General features: G+C 42.2%; 2 protein-coding genes across 2 annotated transcripts in view; one reads left to right on the top strand and one right to left on the bottom strand.

Moving 5' to 3' along the window:
• Positions 1-18,065, top strand: part of LOC128686910 (metal cation symporter ZIP14) — a 210,454-nt gene that overhangs the window by 87,605 nt on the left and 104,784 nt on the right. The gene's annotated exons all lie outside the window — the stretch shown is intronic.
• The window catches only part of atk (artichoke), a 68,124-nt gene that overhangs the window by 15,026 nt on the left and 35,033 nt on the right, over positions 1-18,065 (bottom strand). Inside the window, 6 exon segments of the mRNA XM_070103607.1 lie at positions 137-242; positions 685-848; positions 3,244-3,397; positions 3,780-6,104; positions 6,414-6,549; positions 7,102-7,348. Coding sequence (XP_069959708.1) covers positions 137-242; positions 685-848; positions 3,244-3,397; positions 3,780-6,104; positions 6,414-6,549; positions 7,102-7,319 — 3,103 coding nt within the window. The 5' untranslated portion in view covers positions 7,320-7,348.

Genomic DNA, 18,065 nt, shown 5'->3' with positions numbered 1-18,065 from the left:
GATCTTGTCACATGATAACCTGCTCATCAAAGCCGTGGTCATGGGACCGAGACCTGCCTGTCCGAATTGTAAATAATTAGCTTACATTATATCGTTGGATGTATTTATATTATAGAAGTCTCAAGTCAAGACTCACCTGTGTCGCTGTGGGCAAAGAGCATAGGGTCGAGGAACCTGGGGACGCACACCTCCGTCTCTTCTGGAGTTCTCTCTCCCTGGCAGAGGAAGGCGTGGGCTGGTACCTGAGTGTGGTGGTATTAACACAAGTAGTAGCAGCAGAGTCGATGGAGCCACCAGCAGCATCAGTGACGATGGAAGCAACAAGAGCATCAGTGATGGTGGAAGCAACATCATCAGTGATGGTGGAAGCAACAACAACAGCATCGGTGATGATGTAAGTAGCAACAGCATCAACATCAGTGATGGTGGAAGCAACAAATTCAGCGTCAGTGATGATAAAAGCAGCAACAGCATCAACGTCAGTGATGGTGGAAGCATCAGTAACAGCAGCAGCAATGATGGTTGAAGCAGCATCAACAGAAAAATGTTGATTTAGAATAAGTGGTATTACAGTGAGACGATAGCAGATTATAACGCTGAAAAATAATAAAATAAAAAAGGGACACTAATTTATTATTGTTATTATTATTGTTATTATTATATTAGATGCCTTGAGCACAGTACCTTGGTAATGGGGAGGCCCTTGTACTGGGGTGGGGCAGCACAGACAGGCACGCCCCTGAGGGAGTCCCCAAGGATGGCTGTGCGGGGCCCTCGATCATCGTCAGGATCCTCTGTCAGGTAGTCTCTCAGCCACACCAGGTCACAGTCACACTGGAACGGGTTACCTGAGACCAAGGCACACACATCAGTGTTTGACAGGACCAGCTGCGTCCAGGGTAGAGCAAGACTTTATTGAGATTATTAACGCCCAGAGGGTAAGTAACCCAGATAACCCAAGGAAGCCAAGCAGTGTGTGGCTTGTGTCCATTGGAGCTCTTCGGTCCTCTTCCCCAGAATGGAAACATTAACCTGCCTTATTTCCCGTGACAAAATATCTAGAGCGACATCTGACGTAACATTTGACTGGATGTAGTATATTGCCTGACCCCATCACCAGCTTTGACTTTGCTGTCAATGACCATTAACACATTATGGCCCATGACAAAATGGCCTTTAACCCGTCATGACTGACCAGTTGTGACATTAAATACCTTATTATCAATGTTTTGTTCTAGTGTGACCTCTGATTTGGTATGAATAATTAATCACAGCTATGATCCAACATTTTCCTGACCTCTGACTCCATCGTTACCTTCAAAGTTTGGTTGCCAAACCCATTTTTTTTGTTAAACCTAGAATTCTGTAGTACATAACTATTATCTAACTACTGTAGTAAACATGGCAGCCATCTTGGATATCTGGTTTGTACTCACCTCACACACTGAGGTCCGGGGGTCAATCCCCGGTACGGTTGGAAACACTAGGACGTGTTTCCTTAAGACACCTGCTGTCCATGTCCATTATCAGTAAAATAGGTACCTGGGTGTTAGTCGACTATTGTGGGACAAAATTGACCTAATTTGCGTGAAATGCTCTGCATAACAAGCGGCTTTCTATATAGTAGTATATCATTGATGTCAGCTATGGTCTGTATACCTTGTACATGTACTTGTAGAAATAAAGAATATTTTACTTTCATCCCTGTTGGTACGAAAATACAAAAGGTGACATCTCTTACCTAATAAATGTTATTAGCAAATAAAGTGATTACTGTAGAGGTAACACATGAACAAAGTAGACCCCGCGGGGTTATCAGTCTACAACAGTAGACCACGCGGAGTTATCAGTCTACAACAGTAGACCACGCGGAGTTATCAGTCTACAACAGTAGATCCCGTGGGGTTATCAGTCTACAACAGTAGACCACGCGGGGGTTATCAGTCTACAACAGTAGACCACGCGGAGTTATCAGTCTACAACAGTAGATCCCGTGGGGTTATCAGTCTACAACAGTAGACCACGCGGGGGTTATCAGTCTACAACAGTAGACCACGCGGGGGTTATCAGTCTACAACAGTAGACCACGCGGGGGTTATCAGTCTACAACAGTAGACCCCGCGGAGTTATCAGTCTACAACAGTAGATCCCGTGGGGTTATCAGTCTACAACAGTAGACCCTGCGGAGTTATCAGTCTACACACCTCAGAGGTTCATTATCAGCTAAGATCAGTTATGCATCGTAAAATTCCAGATTCACCCATTTCTCCAGCAAACTGTTAACACTGGATGTTTCCTCCTGACGCAGCTGACTCCTGTCGCAGCTGAACCCTGACGCAGCTGACCCAGTACAGCGTAACAGGTATCGCTGTTACTCAGCAATCGTCAGTGTGACTGCAAACCTTACATGATCTTTCAACATAAACTATTATAATCATGGATAAGCACTGGGTCATAGAGCATAAGATTTTTTAGGTAATCGTGTACGATCCAAGGAAGGGAAAGGGTAGCCCCAGTTACTTAAATCAAGAGCCCTTCACCAGTATGAAGGCACCCTAGCTCCTGCTACAGTGTCTTCATACTGGAGTAGTGCTTCATACTCCCTGATGATCCTTGATGACCCATACTTCACACTCCCTGATGACCCATACTTCACACTCCCTGATGACCCATACGTCACACTCCCTGATGACCCATACGTCACACTCCCTGATGACCCATACTTCACACTCCCTGATGACCCATACTTCACACTCCCTGATGACCCATACTTCACACTCCCTGATGACCCATACGTCACACTCCCTGATGACCCATACGTCACACTCCCTGATGACCCATACTTCACACTCCCTGATGACCCATACTTCATACTCCCTGATGACCCATACGTCACACTCCCTGATGACCCATACTTCACACTCCCTGATGACCCATACTTCACACTCCCTGATGACCCATACTTCACACTCCCTGATGACCCATACTTCACACTCCCTGATGACCCATACTTCACACTCCCTGATGACCCATACTTCACACTCCCTGATGACCCATATTTCATACTCCCTAATGACCCATACTTCATACTCCTCGATGATCCTTGATGACCCATACTTCACACTCCTCGATGACCCATGCTTCACACTCCCTGACGACCCATACTTCATATTCCCTGATGACCCATACTTCATACTCCCTGATGACCCATACTTCATACTCCCTAATAACCAATGCACTAACCACTCATGTCGAGGAGAGAGAGCCCCATGATGGTGGTGCCCAGGGCACGCAGGTGCAGGCGACGCAGCTGGTTGTTCTGGAGGGTGAGCACTCGCAGGGCTCTCTGGCTGGAGAACGACCCTCCAGAGAGGCGGCACAAGTCATTGTCGTGGAGCTGTGGGAACACACGTCACATTTATCATGACCACACACACACACACCGATCTGCATATTCTTACTTAAGAAAACTGTTGATACGGTGTGTCCTTAGAAAACTACTTAACAAATTAAATAAGTAGGCAGAGTAAAAGGCAAGATATTAAGATGGATAAGAGCTCATCTAAGCAACATACTGTAAGTCAGTCACTATAAGGGATGAAATATCAGAGTGAGTTCGTTACTAGCAGAATGCTAAAAGGATCAGTGTTGGGATCCGCATTGTTCCCGGTGTATATTAATCTAGTTATAGGAGTTATCTCCTTTGTATTTGTGGATGATGCCAAAATGTTGAAGCTCTAAACTTTAGAGAATGAAAGAAGGCTGCAGGAAAGTCGTACCATTAAAACTGTTAGCCACTCTAGTTCATCGAAACTGGAATCTTTGATTTCCAGGATGTAATTCCAGCTAAGATCGAGGACATCAAGAGTGGGTAGCCTCTTCAGAGCGTCTTCTGGAATATCCTGGAAACCATTGCGGCTGAGGTTGAGGAATTTGATAGCGGGTAAGTTTTGGAAAGCCAGGGCGCCCATCTCCGTGATAGCGTTGTCCTGCAACTCTAAACTCCTGAGAGATGTCAGGTCTGTGAAAGCAAAGTCCTTGATTATGGCTATCTGGTTCTTGCTTAGCTGTAGCTCCTCTAAAGACGCCAAGGACTTGAAAGAATCAGGACTGAGCTCAACGAGATTGTTGTTCCTCATATCGAGCGTGATGAGGGAATCCAGGTTATGGAATGTTTCTGTTTCGAAAGCCTGGAGACCATTGTTATCAAATCTGAGAATATCAAGACTTGGAAGGTCAATGAAAGTATTGTTTTTAAGGGTAGTGATATAGTTATCACTCAGGAAGAGGCCTTGTAGAGAGGAAAGGCCCATTACTGCTTCCCCAAGCTCCGTCAAGGAGTTGTTGGTCAGGTCGAGGATCCTGAGACGCTTGACGTTTTCAAAAGTATGGTGGCCAAGGTCTGTAATGTAGTTATGGCTGATGTTGAGCTTCTCTAACATCTTCATGGTGGAGAACATGTCAGGGTGGAGGCTCTGGAGATAGTTAACGCTAAGATCAAGGTCCCTCAAGACAACCATGTCTCGGAAAGCTGTCTGACTTAGTACCTGAATGTGATTATTAGAGAGATCGAGGTGTTCGACCATGCGCAGGTCTTTGAGGTAGCCATCAAGAACTTGGTTAATGGCATTACGGTGGAGTTTGAGAACCTTGAGGGAGGAGAGCTTCCCCAGCGCTTCAGAGGGTAGTTCTTGCACCAAGTTAGCCGAAAGATCTAAATAGCGTAGTTTAGAATTGTCTTTAAAGGTTTCAGCGTTGATGGAAACAATTTGATTATGAGTAAGATGCAGAAATTCCAGAGAGGTGAGTCCAAGGAAGAGTCCTTCATCCAGAACCATTAGCTCATTGAAACTCAACTCCAGTTCAAAAAGCTCTTCAAGCCCTGCGAAGATATTACTGGGAAGATTTGTTATACTATTAAAAGACATGTTGAGATTTTTCATGTAGTTAGAGCTGCTGAAAGTGTTTTCTGCTATATCTGTGATCATGTTAAAGCTGAGGTCTAAACTGCTTAACAGAGGCAGCCCCTCCAACAGAAGGGCATCTACCTTCTTTATGTCATTGTGAGACAAGTCCAGAACTCTCAACATCGGCAGATCCCACACTGGTTCACTAAAGCCACTCTGGATGAAGTTATTGTTCAAGAAGAGCTCCCGTAAGTTGGGTAGGTCCTGGAATAACCCTTTTTGCAATCTTTTTATTTCATTGTGGTCGATTTTTAAGGCTTCTAATTTGAGATGTCCCTCGAAAACTCTTGGATTTTCTATTTTTAGATGATTTTTACTAACGTCAAGACTCTTAAGATTTGGAAGAGCACGTGCAATGTATCTCATTTCGGCCATGTATGTCAGATTGTTTCTAGCAATATTAAGGTGTTCCATAGTGAGAGACTCTGTGAAAATATCAGCGTGAAATTCATCCAGAAGATTTCCACTGAGGTCTATTCTCCGCAGCGAAGGAAGTCTGAAGAAGGCACCGCGCTCTATCTTTGATATCAAATTTTCCCTGAGGTATATCATTTGCACTGTCGGCATATCCACAAATGTACCTTTTGTGAGTCCAGTGATGAGGTTTCTGCTGATATCAAATATCTTCAGTTCTCTCAGTTCCCTGGCTGCGAGGACAGTCATGGGGGCATCAGAGAGCCGATTGCCCGCTAGTGACAGATGCTCCACGGTATTAAGAGTCCTAAAAGCTCGAGGGTGGATCCAGTCGATGGCATTATTAGAGAAGTTGACCTCCTTCAGATACACTAGTCCTTCTAGGGCATTAGCATCAATCTTTTTCAACTGGCTGTTGGCAATATGAACCTTTTTCATGTTGGGCATGAACCGGAAGGCAGCTGAAGGAATAGTTGACACCTTGGAGCCATCTATTTTCAGGAACTCTAACTTGGAAAGAGAGTAGAGTCTAGGGATCTGTACTATATTTGTATTTTCCAGCACGCAGGTCCGCAGGTTGGCCAGATTGTCGAGGGTGTCGAAGGGCAGGTCATAGAGGTCAGGCTCTGAGATGTAGAGGTGTTGGAGTGATGACTCAAGACCAGCGAAGGCATTGCGAGTTATGCCAACCATCTCGTTGTTAATGAGGAAAAGTTTATTGATCTGGTGGGAGAGAGAACCAAAAAGTCAATATAGCTGCAAAGTTAGTACAAAAAAAAAGAAAATAAGTCACACTACCACGGGTTGAAAAGCTCACTATTAATCTATAAAATGTGACTTCAGAATGGTCCAAGACTAATCGAAATGTCGTTTAAAGTTTCCTGTAAAAATTATAAGTTAATAGTGAATTAACAAATAAGGTTCCCAATTCTACAACATCTGTAATCATAGGCATCCAGACTCAAGAGCAACATAGCTCGTCACAGTGGGACCTACGAGGAAGCTGTGTAGAGGCTGTAAGAAGGCATTCACCTGTATGGAACCGAAGATTCTGCCTGGAAGGACAGGGATACGGTTGCTCACCAAGTGAAGCTCCTCCACCTTCAGCACGTGTTTCATCAGCGCCTCCATAGCCGACACCACCATCTCAATTTCACTGTTCTCACACCTGAGGGAGGTGATAGTAAAGATCAGGTGGTTACTGCATTCGTCAAGGACAATTAATTAACATCATTATCCAGGGGCCAGCACCGGTAAGGTAGCAATCTCTGCTTCCTTGGTCCCTCATAGGACTAGTGGCTATCCCACCGTCACATGTGTCCTTAAACGCTAATATTTTGCCACACCCCTGCCATAAGGCAGGTACCAATGAACTGGTCATATGACCGAAAAGAACATAGTGTCCTCTGATGAATAAGCAACACCTGACACGTGTGGTGGGAGCGTGGCAGAAAGCAACCCGCTGACATGCAGTGCTAACTGCTGCAGTGGCAGCAGTTAGCCTCATGACGGCCAAGGTAAAGCAACCACTGCCTTACCGGTCAGACTCATTGCTCCGTGGTGGAGAGTACTGTAAAGTGGTGACAGTGGTTAATAATATAAATTAATTTAGTAATTTCAGAAAGAACCTGATGTTTTATAATCTGCACATTAATAAACACTTCTGGATGAAATTTAATATTTAATTTCATTTATTAGAAAAAAAAATAAAATGTCTTACGTGATGTGAATCTCAGTCGCTCGTAGATGACACAGACATGGTAGTATGTCATCTTCCTGAGGACACACTGGCGCTGGCTGCCTGTGTACAGTTCTCCTTGCCGAGGGCAAGGCTGTGGCTCTCTCCTGCAGCAGTCCCAGTAGGAGGAAGACCAAGAATATACCACCAGTAGAAGACGCCATAGACAAACGCAGCTGTGACACTCTAAGCGACGCCATCACCACCTCCCCTCACACTCCCGCCAAATCTGAGTACAGGGCAAACACTGAGTACATGGTTCTTGTTAGGAAAAAATCAAAATGTTATTAAATAGCTGTATTTTTTCTTAAATTTACTACTACTACTACTACTACTACTACTACTAATAATAATAATAATAATAATAATAATAATAATAATTATTAATTAATATTATGATTACTGGACCTTGATTCTTTCTTATGTGAAGGTGTAAGTGTTTGAGAAAGGTAAATGAGGTATCTCTTGACGACTGCAATTATAGTTCTTTCACACTACCTACTTGTAATGAAGCTTTTCACTGGCCTCCATACATGAGGCTTCTCGTGTTTGTTGTCTGCACACACTTCTCACACTTCTAGCTCAGCACCCCTCATTACACGTCGTTCGCTATTTAACGCTTTTACTATGCATATTTTTTTCTGAGCGATGTATGTCGTATCAGTGTGAGGAGTCCTGTACAGTTCTCGTAGTATATTTTATGTTCAGTAATTTTTATACAGTATCAGCGTTTAATACACGTTTATAAACCATACCCCCGGCCGGGATTGAACCCGCGGTCATAGAGTCTCAAAACTCCAGCCCGTCGCGTTAGCCACTAGACCAGCTAGTCATGTTGACGGCAGTGAAGGGACTTGAGCTAGAGTTCGTCACGGCCACGCTAGCTGGAGATTCGTCTGTAAAAACTTGCATTTGTGGTCACAGAGGTGCCTGTGCTAACCTTCCTATGGTGTAGAAATATACCTAGTTGGATGAATCTTATTGTGGCTAGCTGGTCTAGTGGCTAACGCGACGGGCTGGAGTTTTGAGACTCTATGACCGCGGGTTCAATCCCGGCCGGGGGTATGGTTTGTTTGCAATCGTGTCATTACGATTTCTTGAGACACGTTTATAATTAGCTGTATGTGGTTATATATTCTTTCTCTCTACCTCTCTTTTTTTCACTACCTTTGTATGACATCTGTATGACCTGACAAAGACCTACACAGATACGTCCCGATAAAAGCTTGTTTATGGGACGTATCTGTGTAGGTCTTTGTTAGGTCATACAGGTCGTTATACTCATCAACAACGTAGCATTTATAAATAACGGAAAGGCACAATACCGTGTCTAGAACAAGACACAGATAACCCGGGCATAGGAGAGAAGAGCTTAAGACGACACTTCGGTCTCACTTGGACCATTTACAAGTCACACTGTGACTTGTGTGTGTAACTTGTAAATGATCCAAATCGAACCAAAGCGTCGTGGTAAGCTCCTCTCTCCATGTGCGGGTTATTTGTGTATTGTAGCATTTCATCCAAGACAGGGAGCAAGGGAAGAAGAAAGGAAGAATGGAGACAGATAAGTATGTGAAAAGACGGAAAACATGGAGAGAAGGTATGAGGGGAAAGTGTGGGAAAGTAGAAAGGGAAGCTTGTCAGTTATGGGATGCTGAGGTCACCATGTGGAACGTCAAGCGCGCCACTCACAGTTGAATATCAATTAGAATAAGTAGACCAAGCACGAGAATCTTGACTTAATGATCTCAGTCAGATTAATGACTGGACCAAGCACACAAATCTCGCCTTAATGATCTCACTCAGATTAATAACTGGACCAAGCACACAAATCTCGCCCTAATGATCTCAGTCAGATTAATGACTGGACCAAGCACACAAATCTCGCCTTAATAATCTCACTCAGATTAATAACTGGACCAAGCACACAAATCTCGCCCTAATGATCTCAGTCAGATTAATGACTGGACCAAGCACACAAATCTCGCCTTAATGATCTCACTCAGATTAATAACTGGACCAAGCACACAAATCTCGCCCTAATGATCTCAGTCAGATTAATGACTGGACCAAGCACACAAATCTCGCCTTAATGTTCTCAATCAGCACGTGAATCTCACCTTATGATTACCTTGTCCGACGAACAGAGACTAGTGTTGTCACAACTGGTGACTCACAGTTCAGTCTTCAGACGAGGTGAGACGTACACCTGTTGCCCCTGTTCACTTAGCTTTAAATAGATGCCTAAGAGTTAGGCTAGGTAAGTTCGTCAGGAAACAGGAGAGGTGTTTCCTGACGCGGGTCTTAGTCATACGATGACCTGCAGCTGGAGTTTTTGGTTATCTTACCGAGGCTTTCTGCTGGCTTTCCGGTCTGCACGTGATGGGTCAGTCATTTGGAACAATGGGCAGCGTTGAGGTCACTTTCCAGTTGCACAGAAACAAAAAATCAGTTACAACTATCATAGTGAGTGAGAGAATTTTTACAGTGAAATATTGTAAAGGTGTGTCTGTGTCACCCGCCATGCATGTCTACCTTTTTCAGAATAAGAATTTAAGAGAGGCTAGCAACATGCACCTAGAATCCCTGAACTAGGGATTCCTGCATCTAGGATCCCTGCACCTACAATCCCGACTACAAGTGCCGTCGCTGAGGCCATATGCAGCAAATACACAGATAACCCGCACATAGGAGAGAAGCTTACGGCGGTAGCACAGCGCGGGTTGACACCTGCCGCAGCCTCTCTGTGTGCCACCCGCCCTACTTACCAAGAGTCTACCTGGAGGGTATTCCGGGGATCAACGCCCCCGCGGTCTGGTCCATGACCAGGCCTCCTGGTAGATCAGGGCCTGATCAACGAGGCTGTGACTATTGGCCGCACGTAGTCCAACGTACGAACCACAGCCCGGCTGATCCGGCACTGACTTTAGGTCTCTGTCCAGCTCTCTCTTGAAGACAACCAGGGGTCTTTTGGTAATTCCCCTTATGGCTGGTGGGAGGCTGTTGAACAGTCTTGGGCCCTGGACACTTATTGTGTTTTCTCTTAGTGTACTAATGGCGCCCCTACTTTTCACTGGGGGTATGCTGCATCGCCTGCCAAGTCTTTTGCTTTCGTAGGGAGTGATTTCTGTGTGCAGATTAGGGACCAGCCCCTCCAGGATCTTCCATGTGTAGATTATGCTGTATCTCTCTCGCCTGTGCTCCAGTGAGTACAAGTCAAGCGCTTCCAAGCGTTCCCAGTAGTTAAAGTGTTTGATGGAACTTATATGTGCAGTAAAGGTTCTCTGTACATTCTCTAGATCTGCAATTTCACCTGCCTTGAATGGAGATGTTAATGTACAGCAGTATTTTAGGCTAGAGAGAACAAATGATTTAAAAAGGATCATCATTGGCTTGGCATCTCTTGTCTTGAATGTTCTCATTATCCATCCTATCAGTTTCCTCGCAGATGTGATAGTGGCACTGTTGTGATTCTTGAAAGTGAGATCCCCAGACATTACCCCTCCCAGGTCCCTCACATTATGTTTACGCTCTGTTGTATGATCAGAGTTTGTAGTATATTCATTTCTAATTATTATCTCCCAGTTTTCCATAACGGAGTACTTGGAATTTGTCTTCATTGAACATCATATTGTTTTCTGTTGCCCATTGGAAAACTTGGTTTATATCTTCTCGGAGGTTAACCTTGTCCTCTATAGATTACAGTTTCATGCAGCTCCTAGTATCGTCTGCAGAGGATGACACTGTGCTGTGGATTACATATCTGTCAGTGTCTGATGTGAGGATGAGGAACAGGAATGGGGCGAGTACTGTGCCTTGTGGAACAGAGCTTTTCACTATGGCACCTTCCGATTTAGATCTGTTTACTACTACTCTTCGTGTTCGACGATTGGTTAGAAAGTTGAAGATCTATCTGCCCACTTTGCTAGTTATTCCTTTGGCACGTATTTTGTGTGCTATTACGCCATGATCGCAATTGTCAAAAGCTTTTGCAAAGTCTGTGTATACTACATCTGCATTTTGTTTTTCTTCCAGTGCATCCAAGACCATATCATACATCTTGATATTTTTTTTTAATGTAAGGAATGCTGAGGACCCAGCCACCGTGTTTGAAATTGAAAGCCCAGAGCTATATCGGCTCGGCCACAGGACAATATGGTGAGATTCTCATGTCAGCTTAGGGGTTAACACACGACTGTCTGTTGTAAGCAAAGGGCGGCGCCGCCTTGTTGGCACCGTCACGTCATTGTGATGTTGCAATTCATGTTGGAAACATTAAATATAAAGTGAAATAGTGTAAAAGTTGATGTACTATAAATATTAGCGTAGTAGTTAATGGCATGGAAGCTGGCGGAAGATGGATCACTTTCATACTTGTCACTGCAAATGTATTTATCAATAAAAGTGGACTGAAAAATTAAAATTACGACATTGCATTACCTTCAAGGGTATCCACGACCTGTTCAGTGATGCCGACCTTATAGAAGGATCATACAAAACGGTATCTAAGCACTCCTGAAGGTGGGGTAGCTGATGGCTCTATGGCGAGTCACAGCAGCAGTGACCGTTGACTTACTGGTGTTGAACTCAGTAGTGTGAATGCTCTCACGGGGCTGAATGAACGAGACTGTTCGTGTGACTGATGGTGCAGCGACGTGACTCGGCAGAAATTCGTTGAAATCCAAGTTTAATGGACTGGATGACTGAATGGACAAGATAGATTGGGGATGTAGCATTGCAGAGCAGATCCATCAAGCTATGATGATGGTTGGATTATTAGGTTCTTTAGACTATGCAATGGTCATTAAGCATTCATGTCAGTTGTACACCACCACTCAGGACTTTAATCCCGAAAAAAGGCATTTCAACAAACTGAGCGTATATACATTGGAAGGAGAATTCCATGATGTGTGTTCAGTTGGTGGAGCATATGAGGGAACTACGCTATGTGAACTTCACTATGCATCAGTGAACATGTCTTCTGAATACATTGTTCGGATCACCTTAAGATTCCCTCCATCCCCGGAAAACAGTTAAATATAATTATGCAAATTTTGGATATGTCTATTTTTAATTTTACGCCAAAATTATCCTAGTAGCGCTAACTTTGTTACAATTTACGTAATATATGATTGATAAATTTACCTAATTTAACAGTGTTTAAAGGTTCAATTAACTGTTTCTGGGAACCTTCATGTGACCCCATTTTTAGAACCTGCAAAAGTTGGTGCTAGGTTTCAAGCCTGTCAGTTGCACGAGTTATCACAATATTTTACTTGTACACCATTATTTCAGGATACTCGAATTTCTGTAACACGAATTAATGTAAACTCACAGTATATAAACTGTACACATTACTATTATTGTAATCATTAGGTGAATAACCCAACGCTAAAACAACGGGGATTATATACCTAATGGAGAATGAGAGGTAATCTGGCTTGAAAGGTGAAGGTAATCCCAGTTCCGAGCATCAGGACACCCCTCCCCTGTGGCTGTGAGAGGTGGCTATAAGGTTTTTGGTATAAAATGGCTTTAAATATTTTGTAATCGTTGACACTGTGCGGTGTGGAACCTCCATAAAAGTGAAGTTATAATTTCACGCGAGGGCCACATGCATTTCCTAGAAGGGCCACGTGCGGCCCTTGGACCGCAGGTCGGGGACCCCTGATCTAGATCATATGATGAACTGGAAATGGTATCGAAAAATATGGCGAACAAAGTCAGTATACAGACCAAGTCTGTATTCTGTTAGTGCTGACAAATCTCAACACCGAGCGAGACTCAGCATATTTACTCTTTTTCCAGTCATGAAAATAGTAATCCGCAATTGAGAGAATAGTAGAAGGGAGTAAATAGGAAAAACAATAGATGACTTGTAATTCCTCAGTCGAGAGAAGTAGATTGTCCTCAGTCGAGAGTAGTAGATTGTCCTCAGTCGAGAGTAGTAGATTGTCCTCAATCGAGAGTAATAGATTGTTCTCAGTCGAGAGTAGTAGATTGTCCTCAGTCGAGAGTAGTAGATTGTCCTCAGTCGAGAGTAGTAGATTGTCCTCAGTCGAGACTAGTAGATTGTCCTCAGTCGAGAGTAGTATATTGTCCTCAGTCGAGAGTAGTAGATTTTCCTCAGTCGAGAGTAGTAGATTGTCCTCAGTCGATAGTAGTAGATTGTCCTCAGTCGAGAGTAGTACATTATCCTCAATCGAGAGTAGTAGATTGTCCTCAGTCGAGAGTAATACATTGTCCTCAATCGAGAGTAATAGTGTCCTCAGTCGAGAGTAGTAGATTGTTCTCAGTCGAGAGTAATAGTGTCCTCAGTCGAGAGTAGTAGATTGTTCTCAGTCGAGAGTAATAGTGTCCTCAGTCGAGAGTAGTAGATTGTTCTCAGTCGAGAGTAGTACATTGTCCTCAATCGAGAGCAATAGTGTCCTCAGTCGAGAGTAGTAGATTGTTCTCAGTCGAGAGTAGCACATTGTCCTCAATCGAGAGTAATAGTGTCCTCAGTCGAGAGTAGTAGATTGTTCTCAGTCGAGAGTAATGGTGTCCTCAGTCGAGAGTAGTAGATTGTTCTCAGCCGAGAGAATAGACGATAATCTTTTCTAGGGAAAGTTATGGAGTGCACCCGAAAGTCTTGTGTTGTGCCTCTCCCGTGTACACTCAGGCACCATAATGATAACACAATATGGCTATTTGTCGCTCTACTTAAACTGAAGCGTAGAATGTAAACCAAACTTTACTCTCAACACAGTGACTTTTTTACGATATTTGTCGTCAAGTCTTCCCTTGTATGAGAGGTTAATGATACTTAAAATAATTTCATGCGTGTGGAAAATACTGTATATATTTTCCAGAAATTCAGCATTTATATGTAAATAGATGGCCATACTGTATTTAATATTTATGTCATAGAAAACGGAAAGCCTGCGTCTGCGCAGACGGGACTCGCCATCTTGGTTTTGAATTGGATACAACGTTAATATAATGGGAAGAATTTTTCGTGCTCTAGAGGTTAAAATTGGATTGACACCTCTCAAATAGGAGGCGAAATTGTTGGATGTGCATTCCTGCATAACTTGAGATATCAGACGACTGGACAAGACAGCTCCAGGAACCTCAGATAAGCTCTCTAGATTTGTGTATAATTCTGGCCAGTGTTTTCATAAATTTAGTTTGAGTGAGGTTTTTCTGAGTATGATACAACTTAATATCCAGTCAAATTGGTGAGTGATATTAAGATATATTTTCCTTCTGTTATGTAATTGTGTATATATATAACCATTTATTATTTTTAATATACAGTCCACAAATTTATATATTTACCAGTATTCCTGGTGTATGTATATTTCATTTACTTAATAGGTCCAGAGCAACTTGTGGATATGACAGTGGTAGGTATCGAAGGGGGACATTTTTGCGACCTAGGTGTCCCAAATTCCTACTTGTCTAAGTGATGAATAATAATTATCTATGTTCATTAATTGTTATGTACGTAATGATACATACAGATAAATGCAATTTTCCACAATGCTGTCATTTTTAACCTTCCGCATAATCCCGCTTCTTCACGCAGTCTTAATCTCCCAGTTTAGCTGAGATGTTATTATCTCATGTGAGGAAGAAAACCATCTTGTGTAATGGAGTATGAGAGGTAAACCTAATATAATAATATCTTTATTTACTACAGGTACATATACAAGATATACAGTCCTAGCTGACATCAATGACATACTACTATATAGAAAGCCCCTTGTTATGTAGAGTATTTCGGGCAAATTAGGTCAGTTTTTGTCCCCAGGATGCGACCCACACCAGTCCGCTAACACCCAGGTTCCCATTTTACTGATGGGGAACATAGGCAACCGGTGTAAAGAAACACGTCCGATGTTTCCACCCCTTCGCCAGGAATCGAACCTGGACCTTCACCGGGTGAAGCGAGACCTTTTTGCCTGCAGGCCACGAGACACCTAGTTAGCTTTAAATACACACAAGGTATTTACACTGCTACATCAATGTACATACACTAGGTCTGTTATGAAGAATTTACGTTAATTCCTATTTTAGGGTTTAATGGGCACGTAAGTTCCCCTGTCTTCTAATAACATTTTCATTTATCCTCTATAATCTAGATACTAGACCTCATCTTACGAAAGCAGACAATGCAAATGCTATAGTAATTATGGACAAGGTAGATTATAGTGGATAAAAATTATGTTATTAGGAGACAGAGTAACTCACGCGCCCCTTAAAGTGTTCTTAATGAAAGTTTATAGATAATAGTCATAGTGGACCCTCGTGCGGTCGATAGGCTTGAAGCCTAGTAAACAAATAAAGTTAACTTCTGTCGCCAAAGAAGTCATACAGCGCCTGGAGAATAGGAATTACGCAGGTTTGATCCAAGGAAAGGAAAGGGCAGTTCTAGTTCTTTGGATCAAGAGACTTATCACAAAAGACTCGTAGGCAATGGTACCTATATTGTAGCATTTATAATGACCGAGCTGGATAACTTCCACACAGACTACTACTACTGCTAGCTCTAATGGCTATAATTATATAAGCATATTATAAGCATATTTTTTTAAAGGGGTGGAGGGGTAAGCCAGTGGAAGACCTCGGTCAGATGACCAAAAGCTCCAGTGGCGGATCATATATGACTAAGACCCGCGTAAGGAAATACTCGTCATGTTTCCTGATAAACCTTACCAAGCCTAACCTAAGCAGGTTCCAGATATATTCGTAAAGAATTTGTTTCAGGTTCCAGGCATAACCATAAAGAATTCATTCCAGGTTCTAGACATAACCATAAGGAATTTGTTCCAGGTTCCAACCATAATCATAAGGAATTTGCTCCAGTTCGCAGACGTAATACTAACAAAATTTGTTACAGGTTCCAGACGTAATACTAACAAAATTTGTTCCAGGTTCCAGACGTAATACTAACAAAATTTGTTCCAGGTTCCAGACGTATTGGTAGAGAATTTGTTGCAGGTTCCACCTTTTTTCCTGTCAGCTTGACAATACTGGCGGAATCACTGGTGTGTAAATCACTGCAGGTTTCCACATCTCACTATTGTTCTCTAACTGGCTCCAGCTTTTCTTTCATGGGAAGAAACGAATTATCAACTTTAAACGGAGCTGTATGACCCATGTGGGTTTAGACTTTAGAGGTTACAGCTGCATGTAATAATAATAATAATAATAATAATAAATAATTTTAAACACTGGTTCTAAAAGGATATTATTATTATTATTATTATTATTATTTGGAAAAAGCGCTGAACACTCTGGGGTTGCACGCAGCCCAGGGAATGAAAGGCAATACAATTTGATTTTAGAAAGGGGAGGACAGGTCTCTTCCCTTGGATCAAGAGCTCTTTACTATCATCCAGGTACCATCCTAGAAAACTTGAATGATTGGAAGCATGATTGTAATATCTACATATGATGATTTGCTATTCGTTATTTTTCCCCTAGTGTGTGTGTGTGTGTGTAAGGCCAGGTTAGTGCCAGTGGCACTCCCTGGGGCACTACACTAGTGCCTGCTACAAGGTAACACTTACCAGAGCTTAGTTTTCACATTCCTTGACTGTTCTCTTTCACACTCGGGAGAAAAACACTCTCATACTAAGGCCTTTTCAAAGGTTATATATATATATATATATATATATATATATATATATATATATATATATATATATATATATATGGGTGTGTGTGTGTGTGTGTGTGTGTGTGTGTGTGTGTGTGTGTGTGTGTGTGTGTGTGTGTGTGTGTGTGTGTGTGCGTATGCAGTAATTTCGCAAAAATCATGCTGAACCTAACGAAAAAAATATTTCATTGTGTTTATTTTTTATTAAATTATTGTAAACTTATCTAAAATATATTTAATTGGATTAGGATAAATTAATTTGTGCTTGTTATAGTAAGGTTAGGTAAGTTTTCTAAGGTTCTTTTGGTACAAAATTATTAATTTTCACATTAACATAAGTGAAAATATATATCTTTAAACGTATAATAGAAAATTTTAGAGAGGCCTTAATTTTAAATGAGTTCTTGCTAATTGACCAGTTTTACCTATTCGGCACGACATTATATATATATATATATATATATATATATATATATATATATATATATATATATATATATATATATATATATATATATATATTTATATATACACTTATTCATTGAGCTTTGTAAGAGGAGTAATGTGGACACTCAGTAATGTTCTGTGGTGTCGTCCATCAACAGTCAAGTTGAACACTGATACTGGAAAACACTCACATGTGGAACACTGCGTGGTTTGGTTGGTGTATTGCTAGAAGTTCCAGTGCGGAGCTGGGCGCCCAGTGGCGGTGTGAGCACGATACACTGGAGGGTATATGTGAGTGGGTGGGACGGAATGGGTGGATTGGTTTGAGTGGTGGTTTGTAATGAGTGGGTTACCTGTTGGGTTGGTTGGTTGACGTGGGCTGAGGGGACCATGATTGAACAATCTGGATCACATAAGAATAAACGTGTGTGAAAGGTGGTCAAGGCAGCACCCTGCCAGCTGCTCCACTACCACAGTTTACTGAAGAACTTGTGGTGTAATAAATAATTCATGCGTATATATACACTCGCTGACGACGTCAAGTCGTGGCAAAACTTGCTCACAATACTCACCAATTTCTGTATTTCTCACTGTGATTTTCCTGCAAATTTAAGATCACGTGTTTGCGATTTCACTGGAAACTTGCGTGGACGGTAAAATAAATATGAAAGCAAATGTATATTTCTGTTTTTCACCGGTGATTTCTTCAGTACCAACTCAAAACACTACAGAATAAAATATAATTAATATGAGAATCAGGTGACGTAACATTTCTGTATTAAGCAAGATTGAATAACACTATCAGAGCACTTGTACCCATCTTTATGTGATAAGTTACATTACGGGAATAAAA

Source organism: Cherax quadricarinatus, chromosome 86, assembly GCF_038502225.1.
Source record: "Cherax quadricarinatus isolate ZL_2023a chromosome 86, ASM3850222v1, whole genome shotgun sequence".
Lineage (NCBI taxonomy): Eukaryota > Metazoa > Arthropoda > Malacostraca > Decapoda > Parastacidae > Cherax > Cherax quadricarinatus.
The sequence above is the reverse complement of the archived record's forward strand: the minus strand, read 5'-3'. Positions and strand labels throughout refer to the sequence as shown.